The following is a 15378-nucleotide window of genomic DNA, read 5'->3' as shown; positions in this document are numbered from 1 at the left end:
AACAAATGAGGGCGCTATTTGAGAAACATATGCTAAATTAAACTTTGAACGTTTTGCCGCAGGCCTCGTGCGGGATCATCAGAAATGGCAGATATTAAACAGGATCTGAAGGCCTTAGCTAGATTTTTGAATGTCACAGGCGTAAAAGTAAACGTTAACAGTGAAACCAAGGTAAAACTGAAATATTTTCGCTGATTCGGAACACAGGTAGTGGTACACTTTTTGAGTTGAGGCGTGTCGGAGCCTGTCCAAAAAGGGGCAGTCTTCTTGTCCATTCATCATGTTCATTTCAAAGTTTGTACCGGGAATCACTTGTTTTCTTCAAGGCAGAATGATTAATAAGGACAAGTCTTTTGGTATAATGTGGTCAATCAATATTCCAAAACCTTAACCCCCTAGTGTATATAAAATCCAGAGGTGGCAGTAAGTCATTTTTGCAAGTCCAAGTCAAGTCAACTCAAGTCAAGTCACAAGTCATTTGGTCTAAACACAAGTCAAGTCAAAAGTCTTTTTGTCTAAGTACTGTACAAGTCAAGCTGTGCATTATTTTGTGCCGCTGCAATCAGCAAAAAGATCCAGACGTCAACTTACGAAGTTACGAGTTATAAAATTACATGGGGCCAGTCAAGTAGCGTCTGACTTGAGTTGGTAACGTCATTTTTGTGCAAGTCCAAGTCAAGTCATGAGTCAAAGCTGGTATTTAAAGGTCAAGTCACAAAAATAGTGACTCAAGTCCGACTTGAGTCCAAGTCACATGACTCGAGTCAGCAACTCTGGTAGAATCACATTGAAATTTGAGGATTTGGGACTGTTAGTGTTAACCATAACTGCAGAATATTTTCAGTGAGGTGTAGGCCAGTATGCATGTACAACGTAGCGTAGAGGAGGCGTAAGGAACAGCCAACACTGACCAATCAGAGACAAGAAACAAGAACCAGTGATGACCTTGCTGACCACAAGAATGACTTGAATGAGTCAATCATAGTTTCATACTTGTAAGAACGCGAAGAAAGACGTAGTGTACAGTGTAGTTGCACATACTAATGTTAACAGTCAAACCTTATTCATAAGAGGTCCTCAGGCTTTCCAAATAACCTTGTAATGGAAATCTTGTATAATCAGGGATAGAAACGACGAAGAAAAAAGGATTTGGACCGAAAGATGTCCTTGCTGTATGAACAATGCTAGATCATAAATAATGCCTTTTATTAACCTGGTTTGATTGTACAATGCAACAAGTGAGTACCATGGCAGAATGCAGTTAACCTTTAATCAGAGAAAGTTTGATGTAACCGTGGCTTTTGGCTCAAGTTAATTGAAATCAGAGGATCTTTGACTTTTGTTTAGGTGGCATTGGGAAGGGAGTTGTGTCAATTTTCTTATTTAATTTAAACTTTCACCTTGGGTGAATGGTGTGAATTTGTAAGTCTCACTTTGAAGTAAAAGGTCAACTAATTTTCAACTGTAAACTGCACTGTATATCATTCTTAGTTTTCTGTGATTTTCTTCATGACACTCACAGGTCCCAGTCCTGACTTTAAATGGAACAACAGTCACAGGACTCTCATCTGTTGCCACTTACTTGGCAAAGACTGCAGGGCGGCATGATCTGATTGGTGGAAATGATACTGGTGAACGGGCCGCAGTCTCACAGTGGTTAGAATACAGAGTCACAGACATTGACAGGTGTCATGCTGAAAAAGATGCTTCAACAGTTCTCAAGGTACTTGCCTGGATTTTTCCTTTTTTATGCTTGATAAAAGAAATCAGAACCTTCCATCGTTGAATCCATTGTTGAAGCTTAGTGGCCTCAATCAACAGATTTGTTCTTCTTTCTTCATCCGTCTTTCTCCGTTTTACGGACCCTATTTCATTCATAATAGCATTGTTCAATATTTCAGTATTTATTCTTATATTGTCAAACTCTCTGTCTGTTTCTGTTAACACTGCTCCTCCTTTGTCCAATTTTCTCCACCAGGAACTTAACATATATCTCTCTACGAGAACATATTTCCTTGGGGAGCGACTCACATTACCCGATTTGCTGATCATGTATGGATTACAGTCATCTTTGGTAAGTTTCCACTGCAGACCAGATTTAGTTCATACTTGCAGGTAATTGCAAAACAAAGCAATGTCTCTAAATGAATTGCAAGGACACCATGAGGGAATAGATGAAATGATAGAGAAAGGCTTGTTGATTTCAATGGTAGCTGGAAGACAACAAATTCCCTAAATATTTTGTCTTGCCTCCATTTCCCTTCAAAAACTGAACAAACCAATATGTGTGATGTAGAGTAGGTCCATATGTAATGATATTTAATAATAGGGACATGTAATAGGTTTTTTCATTTCTCCTCTTGTTACTCCCAGAAAGATTACTAAAGTTACATGTTTAGTCTGATTTATAATTTTTTTCGCTTGTACAGTCTTCACTGACCTTCCAAGAAAAGGAGAAGTACATGAATGTATCACGGTGGTTTGATAATGTGAGTGGAATTTCTTTCTAAAATTTCAGGAAAAACTGTATTTGTATGTGTTTGTTGCCTGGTCCTTTTACAGTTAATTTTCTCAGTTTGATGCTTTGGGTTTATCTGCCCAATTTTGTGAGATTCATCAAAAAATCAAACTAATCAAATAAAGTATAATGTGAGTGGCTCAAGCTGCGTCAAAGGCCACAACTGTGTCTCAAAAAGAAATTCCTGAATTCATTTAACAGGTCCAGTCAATAGAGGGCGTCCTTCAGAAACAAGCGACTCCCGTTTACTTTGTCAAGAACCTGCTGTATGTAAGTGTGCAAGCGTAACATTCAATTGTAAAACTGATACGGGCGTAAGGGATTTAAGGGTTTCAAAATATAAATCTTGATTGTTCTTTCCTTTGGGAGAGGTATTTAGGAAGTGGCCTGGCATCGGTGCACTCTGAACTTGGACATGTGTAAACAAACATGTATGCATCACTGCACAAGGATAAATAGAATAAAGCACCCAGGCATCCTTTTGTCAACTTGGTGGAAACTGTCTTAGGTTGTTAAGATCTTATCTTCAGTAAGAGACCTTTTTTGTGGTGATCAGGAATCAATGGGAATAAAGATGTTGCCTTCACTGAAAGGAGTGATTTGATTTCGCAATGAAATTATTTTGAATAAACAGCATTTTATTCTAGAAGACAATTTTTCATTTACAATTGTTCAGCAATCAATTCAGAAAGTTTTCACGATTCCTGTAAAATATTTACTTGAATATAAACAGTTTCATACAAAAATATGATGACGTTTGTTGATCGCTTATGGATGAGAGGGGGAAAAAACAAATATCTTTTTTCCATCTGATTTTTGAGAAAAAGAAATGGAACAATTTCCAGCTTTTTTACAGACTTACAGTATTTGAAGAAAAAGATTTGAATGTTAAAACTGCAATTTTACATGTATCGGACGGGTAACTACAACCAGCTTTTTTCCCTACGTGTCCCCGTTTTTTAACGTCATCGTGCCATTATGTACATCTGTGAAAATGGAATGCACGTACATGCCCTGTGGGTTTTACCTCCGTGGAATTCATTATAGAAATATTTTTAGTTTCTGGCTTTGCACACCCACATTGTTATTGGAGTCGGCAGTGTCCCGGATCATTCAGCTACACGTATATTTTATTCAGGGTCAAACAACACTTGCTGCATTTTCTGTTCTGGCTGGCATGGTGTAAGAGATTCTAGTTTAATGGATGTTTTGGAAGACATGCACTTATAGACTGAATTATATTTTCCAAATTTTATGTTTGGGCAAATTTCATGTTTTGTCAAAAAATTGTTTGGACTTACTATTGTGTCCATTTCGATTTCATCAGTGTTGTTTCTTCGAATTTAATAGCAAACCATTGATTGCACAATCATATATGATCACTTGCTTAAGTGCACAAAGTAGGTCTATCCGTACTGAGTTGTATTGTTAGAAAAATTTAATTGGAAAGAGCGATTGTGGAGGCTTGAGAATCTTTATTTTTAATCATTTAGATGATGTATCTTGTTCCTTGTTATCAGTTTGTCGTATTGCTCACATGAACCTAAATGTGAACAGTGACGAGTGTCATCACAGGACCCAAGTATATAACTTCTTTAAAGAAAAATACGTCAAATACTATTAAATGAGGGGTTTGAAAGTGGCAAGAAATAAATGAGCATGTCAGATCTACAAAGTCCTTTTTGACAACTCAATTTTCGGGACACAGACCAAAGAGGGTGACAGAAAAGGTAGGGGCTACGCATTATACTGTACATGTAGTCAATTAGATGCATGCCTTTTGCCAGACGCACATGAAAAATAAGCAAAGTCTTGTGTGCGGTTCATTTCATTTTAACTAAAAGCTGAAACATCAATTAATGAAAACAGTGTTGGAAAGGAACATTACTTCCATAGTTCTTTAATGCTGTCACCATTTCAAATATTTACATAGTGCATCCGAAAAACGCCCGCGTTATGATTGAGAACATGGCTTAACTACAAACAACATACTAGATACATATACAAGTAATATCCGTGTATTATCCATGCAGAGATGTGGACTGAAATGTCAAAGAGCTATAAGGTTCCTTTGTCATGATACCGATACATGTATGTAGTTTCTAAATACCAGTTTTGTTTATAATTTCGAATAGAATGGATGAATCGCTCTATACTTCAAAAAAACATTAATACATTGGTTTACATGGGGTTAATGAAAGTCATCAAAATATGGATGAATTCGCTTTAGCATAAATTGCGTATTCAGGTAGTTAAGAACTGCTGAAAAACTAACAACAACGGACAGGAAATCTCAATAGGACAACAATTCCTAATATGAAGTGTCCGGATTTTAAATTTGGCTCCGTAATCTTTGTAACGTCTACAGAAATACTTGGAAATGCTTAGGAAGACACAGAGTTGCCAAGATTAAAACACTATACATGTATTGCATTCAGTGATTATGTATCATTTCCCCCTGACTTTTTACATCACCGGGATTAAAATGTACAATTTTTTGCATTAATAGGAATAATATTCGCACAATTTACCTTTTCCCGCCTTCTAAATGTAGCCTAAAGTTCTTTAAATTTGTATTTTCGGAGTATTAATGTTGTACCCTTTATACATTGGTTTGGGTCTAGAATTGGCCAATATACATGTCTATTATCAACGCCAACTATACTACATACGTATTGAATACACATGATAAAATATGTGATCTATTGGAGTGCACCATATTAAGAGAACGGATACACTTAATGTACATTGTACACAATGTACATCTGATCTCCCATTCTTTAGTTCGTCCATTTTGATTTCATTGGATACAGAACGAAGGTCAAAGACCAAACGTTATGTCACTGAGTACATGAGCATTTTTCATTAATAAACAGTTGTTTCGTCATAAAACAATTTTCATTATAGGAGTACAATATTAGTCCTGCATTTTTATACGCTTGGTCGAAACACAGAGTACGTTATTTTCCACTTTTAGTTGATTCTTTAAAGAGCTATTGCGAATTGCGGACGCGCGCTTTTGAAGCTGTGATCAAAACCTATCGCGCGGGGCGTAATGGACCACAGAATTTTGTGACAAAAATCATATCAGTACACGTACAATTTTAACAGGATATACATGTACGGATGGGGGTTGCCGTTAAATTGAAGTCATTTAGTCCCTAAATTCTGGTGGTGGTGACATGATCGATAAATACCTTGTTTTTGAGATCATTTACTTCCTAAAATTTGGTGGTTGCATGATCGACAAAGCCCTCGTCGGTACTGTAGGTTGAGTCTAGGTCACCCGTCACTCGCGTACTCCTTGACTTTCCGTCGCTGTCAATCTGCGCGTACAGACCCTCCGTCCCATCAATCGGGGGAGGGGAAGGCGGGTTGAAGTTGCTACTGACGATGTGTCGATTAGGGGAGGTGTGTGACCTATCCACTTCAGCATACATATCAGCGGTGTTACCATCTCCGATCTGTGATTGTGGTACATAGCGTTTGAGTGGCTTTTCAGTTGATGTTTGGTTGCTGTTACGTACAGGCTTGGGTGCTGTTTTGGGTGGACTTGCTTTCACTGAACCGGAAGCCCAGTCTTCTGGTACTTCTGCGTACAAGTCCTCTATCCGTTTGGATTCCGCCATGGGTCGAGTTGGTGAGCTTTCATTCTTTTGTAACTGTTTCTGACTTGGTTTATTGATGTGGTTCAGCAAATCGTCAAGATCTGCTGGTCTGCCATGTGGTCGGCTGGGGTCTTTGCTTTGTGGTGGCCAGCGTTCTGAAGATCGCTTCACTTTGTTGACCTTAGCATATAGAGCCTCCACCTCGTCACTATCTCTGGGAGTACGGACTGAAGCCGACATGTCATCAAAGACCGGAGGAGCAGTTACCGGACGGACCTTGGTACTACCGCCAACAGATGCATCTGAAGGACCCCGTCGGGCACGGTTAAGCGGACGGTCGATATTCGCGTATGCGTTGACAATTGAGGGCTGTCCATCTGGTTCATCACGTTTTGTATCTATGAGTTTTTCCGTACTGTTGCCTGCCTGTGGATCACTGGGTAACATCCCATTTTCTTTGATGGAACCAGTGTCCATCTCATATGAGGTATTTGCATACTGGACCTCTTGATTCTTTGCAGCAACTGACGAGTTCTCATGGTGAACCTCGGCCATGGTCTGGGTACCCACGTCATTCCGTATATCGTACGGGTCTTCTATAGGGATAAACTTTGGACTTGGAGGCATGGTAGCCATCCCAATGTTGACCACACCCCCAACCTCCTCGTTGTGTCCGTCAATTATTTCTGATACATCTCGGGAAGTGTCGTACATCGCCTTTTTCCATCGCTTGGTGTACCTAAAATTAAAACACATCAATTATAGTTATTTTTTGCTGCTCAAATCCAAACAAGTTCTAAATATTACACACTTGTAAATGTTATATTTTAAAGAGGTATTTCGTAAACATTGAAAAATCATTCCCCTCATGCTGTGAATATTTTTAAAAGGAAATGAGACAGATTTTAACCCAACATTATTTTGCGAAAAAAAGCGTTTGTTCCGATGGTTGACGACTAATCGGGCGAGGGTTGTGCAGGGGTCCATTAGAACATTAACCCTAACCCCCTAGGGTGTATGTAAAATTGTATTAAAATTGGAGGATTTGGGAGTGTTAGGGTTAATGGCTGTGGCCACTCTGTCAGAATCTTATAAATGTATTGGAAGAAAATGTGAAGCTGTTGCTTACCTTTTGTAGGCAAGAAAAGTGACGAGACTGAAGATGAAGGTAATGACTAACATCAGAACGATGGCTAAAATCAGCGTCAGTAAGTCTGTGAAGAAGAATTTTGCACGTGTAGTGTGAAACATGTACTCCCTCCTAACTAATTCATTTGCGGAGACATTATAAGATGCGTGAAGTCTGAACATTGTGAAGCCACATAACCAATAGTATTTTATAGGAAAAGACTTGAAGAATGTTGGGATTTGAATCCAATCTGTAGTACAGTAAACTGATCATGGCCTACCTATTTCACAAGATCCCCCCGGTTCAAATTCTCCCGTCGTGCCATTGCAAACGGTGTTATACTTGTCGACCAGATTTTGAAAACCTCGATTACAGGAGACAGTGATGATTGTTCCGTTGTCATAGCATTCGTCAGTCGCGTTACTGTCGACGGTGCTACTGATCGTGTTAGTGATGATGACGCACTGGAAGGTATTACATTGTGCCATTATGCGTCCTAGACCGAAACGATAAGTTAATGAAATTAATATCGCCGTACTGGCTAATAATTGTCATGACAAAATGACGTCAGCTGGTCAATGTTAACTCAATATTAGTTTTATAATTATGTATCGAACAACGCATAAAGTTAACAAGTTTTTATTGATTCCTGGTGGATCTTTGCCGGCTATGAACAGAATCCAAATTTTATTTGCCGGACTAAAAGGTATATTTTTGTTGTGCCATTTTACTGCCAATAACTCTTCTTCACTCATATGAAAACGTCAACATTTGAATGCAGAATAAATTGTCATTAATTTAGTATAAAACGACCCCTCCTCTTACCTGTCATTTACAGCACAGCAAGCTAAACGCAGATCATGAGATAATTCCTGCCAGCATATGTAACTCCAACGCAGAGGCAGACACACTATACTAGGCAGACGTGATCAACTGTCGCGTTCACCTTCCCTTCTTGGCAAAAATGAGCCGCTGCTGTTGAGAAATCTCTATACTGTGTTAGCCTTAAATTTCTAATTGATTGGGATTAATATTTCGATTCAACTAGGTTATGATGTCAGGGACTTAATCGCGCCTTGTTGCAAGTCGTATTACAGTGTATCGTTCCCATCATACGACCATAACACACCGTGACAGTGCTGAGTAATACAGCAATCACCATGGTAGGTTTCCGTTCAGGCTATCAGGCATGTTACGCTCCAGTGCCTTCCTAAAGAATATGCTGCGTAGGCGAACAATTCCACCAACACGTCACAATGGGACAGGGCCCGCTATAAGGATGAATAGTTAGCTGACTGTGTTTGCCCTGAAAGAAGTCGCTTGTCCAAACAGTTGAATGTATACTGATGAGTAATGTGTGAAATAAGCCTGTACCCTGCACTTTCATTTTATATTACTTCGTGCACTGTGTTATATTCCTGCAACGGATCAAATGTATCTCGAATACTTCAAATGCACCTGTTATAGCTTGCGATACAGGTAGCTCTTAGGGGTTATAACACGCCATGCACATTGTACTGAAATTGCCATTTGGCGTGATAAGTAATCTGTGACGTAAAGCCTGCGCCCGGCACTTTCATTTTATAACATCTCTGTACTTAATTTTTACTGAAGAGTGTGTTTCATAAACATGTCACGTTCTCAATTTGCAAATGTCCAACTCTTTTGTTAGTTTAATGACCAACGCGCATATTCTTTGTAATTCTAAAGTAGTTCGATGATTCGATGACAGTCCGAGTTCTGAGTAATCTGAGTTTTCCACTTCATAAACTGTGATATATTCCCGCAACGGAATCAAATGTATCTCGAATACCTTGAGTGCATCTGTTACCTTGTGATAGCTCATTGGGGTTATAACACATTATGCACATTTTTAATGAAATTGCCATGTCGAGAAGGAAGTAAAGTGCTTTTTGGGGGACAAACTTACTGACTTGCACTATTCATATTTGGTGTGTAATAAGAACAGGTCGAGCTAGGGGTTAGAGGTTTTTTTTGTTGTTGTGGGAAATGCTACCGTTTGTATGAAACTGGCAGAATAATACAATTATTTCCTTGTGCATGAGGTATTCACAGTTTTATGTCCTATCTTGCAATACGAGTATGCAGTGAACGGATCCGCTAGAGCTGCGCTCGCAAGCTTCTTCGCACATGCACTGCATAATTAGGCAAATAAATGCCGCACAAATTGTGAGACTTCACTTGGACGCAATATCCCATGATCGATTTTTGTACGATACTGTGTTGTGTCTTAATCCCGCCACATCAATGTGACGGTGAACAGTGTCGTCATCAGTGAAATAAAATACTGGAGACAGAGGAAAGTTTTATTTAAGAAAACAAAAAGATATCAAGAGCGATCCAACACCAAAACGTTAAACAAGGAGTATAATATAATGGGAAAGTTTTCGTTAAGCCTGTATTTTATTTAGGCAAAGTAACTACATAAGTTTTACCCGACATAATTTGTTTGAGGTAAAAATGAAACCAAGTTAACTTTCCCGAATGAAAAACGTGATTTACAAGCACAACATAATCACGCATACTCACAGATTGCTTTTGGACGTGAAGCTCCTACAGTTTCGCAGGTTTTTTGGTTTGTTTTGTTTTAAACTTGGAGAAGCACTTGTCCCAAGCTTTATCAGCATGGATACGTCTCTGGAACACCTTAAGATATATCATTTTCTAGATATTACGAATTTCTGTGAGAAATCTTTGAAAATGCTATTATTTAAGCAAACAAAAGCAGTTTATTTCAATTATGGAGTATCTTTGAAGGAAGCTGAGTCGTCAACCCTTTGGGGTAGTTTTCCCAAAATCTTATACTTAATTTTACATGTACATTAAGCTTCTGACCACAAGTTGTATGCATAATATTATGCCTCTTTAACACATTGATACTAGTGAACCTTCTCCGCCAAAGTCAATTGAGGGAGGAGTGCTTCGACAGTCATGATTCCACTGGATGTGAATTTGATCGATGTGCCGCAGAGGTAGCGGGTGGTGTTCACACCATGAATTCATGTCAGTCATTTGGATCTCCGTTTGCGTTGTAGCGCTTTGTCTTGGGGTGGTGTTCACGAAACTGAAACAAAATAATACACACAATATTACACTGTTGTTCAAAGTTCCTGATCGTACATTGGACTTTACATCGGACGATAAACTGTCACTTTGCCATGGTTTTGATGCAATCAGTTTTCCACCATTATCTTTTATCACAGTAAAATATTGAAATAAACAAATTGGTTTAACAACGTGTTTACTCTTCAGTTTGTGTGGCTTGACGGACACACATTGTGGCCTCCATGTCCGGTTCATGGTCATGTCCTTCCTGATGATATCTTTCAGCTATCCCGTCATTTTGCACTTGGTCGAGATTCTGTGGATGATGAAGTCCAGCATCAGCTTCATTTTGGGGATTTTCATCTTGGTCTTGTGGACGATGCACTTCAACAACCTCGTGATTTCGTACTTGATCGTGATTCTGTGGATAATGCACTCCAGCACCTGCGTCATTTAGTGGATTTTCATTGAGGTCTTGCCGACGAAATACTGCCATTTCTATGTCACCTCCATCTGGTGGAAGTTGGTCTGGGTTCCGCTGACGAAACATTACCCTTTCTACATTTGCATCAGCCTTTGGATCTTGTTCAGCGGCCTCTGGGTCTATATTTACTTCCCGGATTCTGAATAAAAGTAAATTTTGATGATGGGAGTAAATAGCTGGGTGATGCCAACTCGAAGCACACATTCTCTAATAGAAATACAAAGACACCTACTGGATATGGATATTTAGTTGGGAGTGATAATTTTTTTCCAAGGCGATGTTGCTTTTCGGAAAATCAGCCACAGGAGGATTTGGGAAGTGAAGGTTCGTCTCATCTATGCAGATATTTCTCCCTCTTCTGAGGGTATGTTGGACATTGTTTACTGCGGCAATTACCCTCAGTCAAGCGACTATTATGGTTATTGTACATGTATCTCCAAAAGTCTGACTCCTTGTATGATTGGTACCATGTTTAAAACGGCAGCGTATTGTGTAGGCCTAGATCATTGTCATGCACGCGGGAATCTGTGTTCGGTAGTTCAAACGTGACTAGTATCTTTCTGGTCTAGGACGTTAACCTCCAACCTTGTCGCGGTTGGGGAAAAGGAAACCATCAAATCCAGAACCTAGCTAATTAAATGAAGTTAAATGGCAAACTACCTCTTGCTTTTCCATATTAAGACAAGTACAGCCACGGAGAAGAATACCAAGAGGATAACTGAAGCTGCTATGACTGAAATAAGAGACGCTAATTCTGAAAACAAGAACGAACACACAACAATCGTGTTACTACATTCGTCAGGTTCTGGATCGACACTGGAATAAATAAAGCAAGGTAGTTTTCCAGTCTTACAATGCAGTGACGACAATTATTAATTAATACACGCATGGGGTGATGCAGTTAGGACACGGGAACTTTCAAACATCGTATATTTCCAGAAACGACTTGACGTAGGCCTAGTGTTGTTTGAAATGGAGCTTGCAAGAAGTACCAAATACTTGAAATACAACCGGCAATGAGCAGACTGATTGAAATTCAAGCTTACCTATTTCGCACGATCCTTTGTCTTGCCACTCGCCCGTTTCCCCATCACACGTAGTTTGGTAGTGGTCAACATAGTGCTGAAAACCACGAGAACAACTTATATGTATAATTGTCCCGTTGTCAAAGCAACGAGAGCTCACTCCTTGGCTTGTTTGAAGATAGCTGATGTGTGTGTCTGATGGTTTACGACATTGCAAAGTGCCACAGGACGTCTCAATTGAGCTGGTATCTGTTCAAAATAGGAATCGAATGAGATGTATCTGTTATGATCTATATCCCATAATTTAGGACTTACGCACATAATGTCCATGTTCCTTTACATGGGGCAAGAGTAGAGATTAAAGTAATATACATGTATGTATATAATTTTATGTATTCACCTTTCACAGGTTTTAGTCACCCATCATTGTGTTCATTAGATGGCATGTAAATTAATTTCTCTGAGTCTACTTCGTAGCATAGAGCACAGTAAAACTGTCAAGTTCAGGCAACGTACGAATTGAACCACGGTCACTTTTATACGACCCATTTTTGAGCACTAAAGTTGCACATCCATTAATACATGAGTTGGAAAACGTACCTCCATTGTAAAGAACGCAAAGAAGAATCAACACTCTCTTCAACGCAAAAGGAGTTTTCATTTTCACCATGCTGAGCAACTGCCACAAACGCCTGAATATAACACTTCACGTCACAGGTGGAAGCCATTGGAAATACACCATCGGTAGGCCGCTTCTACTCTGGCTGTTTTCACGGAGCATCTCTTTCACCCTTGCAAGAATAAAAAAAAATACCCTTCAATTTTGTCTTGTTGTGGTACATGTAATATGTTCAAAAAGTACAGTCACAGAAAAATAAAGGGGAATTTACGGTTTTGCAATCTAAAAATTTCCCGAAGAAGTTATGCATGCATGACTGTTGAACATTGTCATGGTGTACCTTGACCCAATTGAATTACTCCCTTGTGAGCGTTCTGTTAAAAACTGAATTGTCATGGGAAATTGGGAACCTGTTCCCCATTCAAGTTTTATGCTTGGAAGCTTCAAACTCTGAACGCAACATTTTGAAGCTGGCAAACAACCTTTAGTATTTGCCCTTGTTTACGCTAACAATGTGCTGTGCCGTGAGATATGGTGTCCAGTGGTATAATAGAGACAGTTTTAAGAAGAAATGAGTACTAAACATGCACTAAAGATTAGTCCGATAACTATAGTACAGCTCAATCACTGGCCATTGCAAATGGTCCCCAGCAATGGCGGTATAAGCATTATGGTGACTTTTGTACGGAGCCACTGATGTATGACAGTTGCTCCTTACAAAACCAAGCATAATGCTTTCCGCCATTTCATGGGGCCATCGGCAGCACCGTTGAATTCAAAGCATCGGCCGTGTCCGAATCACTTGGATATACGGCCGGAATTTACACTCGATTTAATGGGAACTGGCCACGGCCAGTGCCGTAGACGCGCGCGTAATTTCCAGCTGTAGACAAGCGATTCGGACAAGTCCCTAATGTATTGAAAAGAAACCAATGGGTGCCAAACCTTCCTAGAAAACGGATAGCCGGCTCTTGTAATTCCTAAAACGACAAGAATATAATATCAAATCAGTGCTCTAAAATATGCGATTGCCGAGCTTTCGGTAACTGAGTGCCTTCTTCAGGGCAAGCAGATTCAGTTCTGAATGAGTGCGGAAAAATCCACGTTCAATCCCCCTGGACGCAGCGTTCCAAGTTCGAAAATGACGCTCTGCTCCAGTTCCTTACACTGTACATCAGATGACGCTTTCCGCAGGATGCAGACGCTTACGTCACCGAGGGAATGTGACGGCGCGCAAAAGTGCTGCGCAACAGTGAGACCAGGTGTTTGTTGGCGCACACTGCGCAAGTGTTCCGCGAAGCGGTCACCAAGGCGACGCTTGGTCTCTCCGATGTACAGTTTACTACAGCGACGACATGTAATGCAATAAACAGCATTACCAGTAATGCATGTATGATCCCCGCGTATTCCGTAGCTACCGCAGGGGCCGGCGACGGGCTCTTAACTATGTAGGGGCAGGTGTTACGTTTGGGGCGCTGACGAGGGAAATTGCTGCCTGCTTTTGACGGCGGGACGGAATCCAACCGGGAACGTACAACCGTGTCTCCGACAGAACGATCGCGCCTAAACGAGCAAATCGGGGGTTCGGCGAAAATGGAAGCTGTGGCCGTATCATTTCCGAGTGTACAGAAATGTTTGAGAAGAATATTACGTACCGGGACGTTTCCAGGGTGGTCAGAACTGAATCTGCTTACCCTGAAGAAGGTACTCAGTTACCGAAAGCTCATTAATCATATATTTCAGAGCACTGAGTTGATATTACATTCTTGTCGTTATTCTGATCACGGTGCTACTCAGCCCTTCCATATTTCTATATATCTTGTAATTCCTATACTGGCACTTCAAAATAATACACACATGAACAACTGTTTAATAATATGGTTATAAACTTACAAAACTAAATCTACCTCAAGTTCTATGATCATAATAAGGCTGAGCGTGTACAGTTTTACGTTTTCTAAAGTTTATACATGGGGGGGGGCACACGTTCCCTCCCAGCCGAATGCCCGTTCCCCCGGTGCCCCCATGTGCAATTTGTGATTAATCTCCGTTGAGTTTATAAAGCTGTCTGGCTGCAGCTTATTTTCTTGTGGTACCTCCGTGAAAAAATGTGTGCACCCCGGGTGCCTCCCCGGAAATTTAGCCCTAGTTACGCCAATGTAAACAATTTTCTTCGATTTTAAGATAATTGGGTTTCATGACACAAAAAATGAAGGGGGGGGGGTAGTTCCTTTTCAGAAAAGGGACATTTCGCTAGAACATGAAAAAGTTATCTCAAAGCGTTCTGGAAAAGAATGTATCAAGCTCTTGCCGTGGAAGCCTTTTTTCTAATACTTGTAGAAAGTGTTTTACTTTTGTTGTGCTGACAGATGTAACATCAAATAGTTTCACTTTGCATGCCCTGACATAAAAGAGAACTACATGAAAAATAAATAAGGTTGTTATTCTTCAATCAGGATGTGGACAAATCAACCGTATGTACTTTATAATCTGAGCGAATTTCCTTTTAAATTAGATGATTCTTTTCTAATGTACAGATTTTGCAGACAACTTTTGAATGTTCAATTTCCCGTGAAAAGTCTTTTTGTGTTTGAAGAGCAATCAACAGTCACGTTTTCTTTTACTATATGATTGTTCGGGGAATAACATCAAACACCTCGTGGAGCTTCAAACTAGTCCTGTTTTGGGAATTAAACATCTAGGACAAAAAGAGCACCAGAAAGCGCAAATTAATGGAAGACGCGCGCGTATTGGTTTACGCACTGGCTCTAGCTCCCACTAATACCTTTTATACCACACATAATTGTGCGCGTGACGTATTCATTTCCGTCGGTACAATCTCAAGTGAAACAACAGTAAGAATATGCAAATGTGACCAGTCGACAAAGTATTGTCAACCGTCCCAGGTTTAATGTCACCTTTTTTAAGT

General features: G+C 39.9%; 3 protein-coding genes across 4 annotated transcripts; 1 reads left to right on the top strand and 2 right to left on the bottom strand.

Annotated features, from left to right (window-relative positions):
- Window positions 1–22: 22 nt before the first annotated feature.
- On the top strand, window positions 23–4673 carry eef1e1 (eukaryotic translation elongation factor 1 epsilon 1). The gene is made up of 5 exons (XM_022236305.2): window positions 23–171; window positions 1523–1723; window positions 1979–2074; window positions 2430–2489; window positions 2720–4673. The coding sequence occupies exons 1-5, from the start codon at window positions 85–87 to the stop codon at window positions 2804–2806; spliced, it is 531 nt and encodes a 176-aa protein (XP_022091997.2). The 5' UTR covers window positions 23–84; the 3' UTR covers window positions 2807–4673.
- LOC110980023 (uncharacterized) lies at window positions 4403–8778 on the bottom strand. The gene is made up of 4 exons (XM_022236292.2): window positions 8081–8778; window positions 7536–7751; window positions 7256–7340; window positions 4403–6865 (listed from the first exon to the last, which is right to left on the bottom strand). The coding sequence occupies exons 1-4, from the start codon at window positions 8085–8087 to the stop codon at window positions 5740–5742; spliced, it is 1434 nt and encodes a 477-aa protein (XP_022091984.2). The 5' UTR covers window positions 8088–8778; the 3' UTR covers window positions 4403–5739.
- Window positions 8779–9657: 879 nt separating this feature from the next.
- On the bottom strand, window positions 9658–13763 carry LOC110978046 (uncharacterized). 2 transcript variants are annotated; one of them, XM_022232690.2, is made up of 6 exons: window positions 13395–13763; window positions 12431–12621; window positions 11852–12079; window positions 11466–11559; window positions 10522–10944; window positions 9658–10340 (listed from the first exon to the last, which is right to left on the bottom strand). In XM_022232690.2, the coding sequence occupies exons 2-6, from the start codon at window positions 12498–12500 to the stop codon at window positions 10142–10144; spliced, it is 1014 nt and encodes a 337-aa protein (XP_022088382.2). In that variant the 5' UTR covers window positions 12501–12621; window positions 13395–13763; the 3' UTR covers window positions 9658–10141. The 2 variants fall into 2 exon arrangements, with proteins under 2 accessions (XP_022088382.2, XP_022088390.2); XM_022232698.2 differs by lacking the exon at window positions 13395–13763 and adding an exon at window positions 12790–13351.
- Window positions 13764–15378: the final 1615 nt, after the last annotated feature.

This window comes from Acanthaster planci, linkage group LG18, assembly GCF_054643075.1.
Source record: "Acanthaster planci isolate LZ-2023a linkage group LG18, COTS_SCS, whole genome shotgun sequence".
Classification (NCBI taxonomy): Eukaryota; Metazoa; Echinodermata; class Asteroidea; order Valvatida; family Acanthasteridae; genus Acanthaster; species Acanthaster planci.
This window is presented reverse-complemented; position numbering and strand designations above follow the sequence as displayed.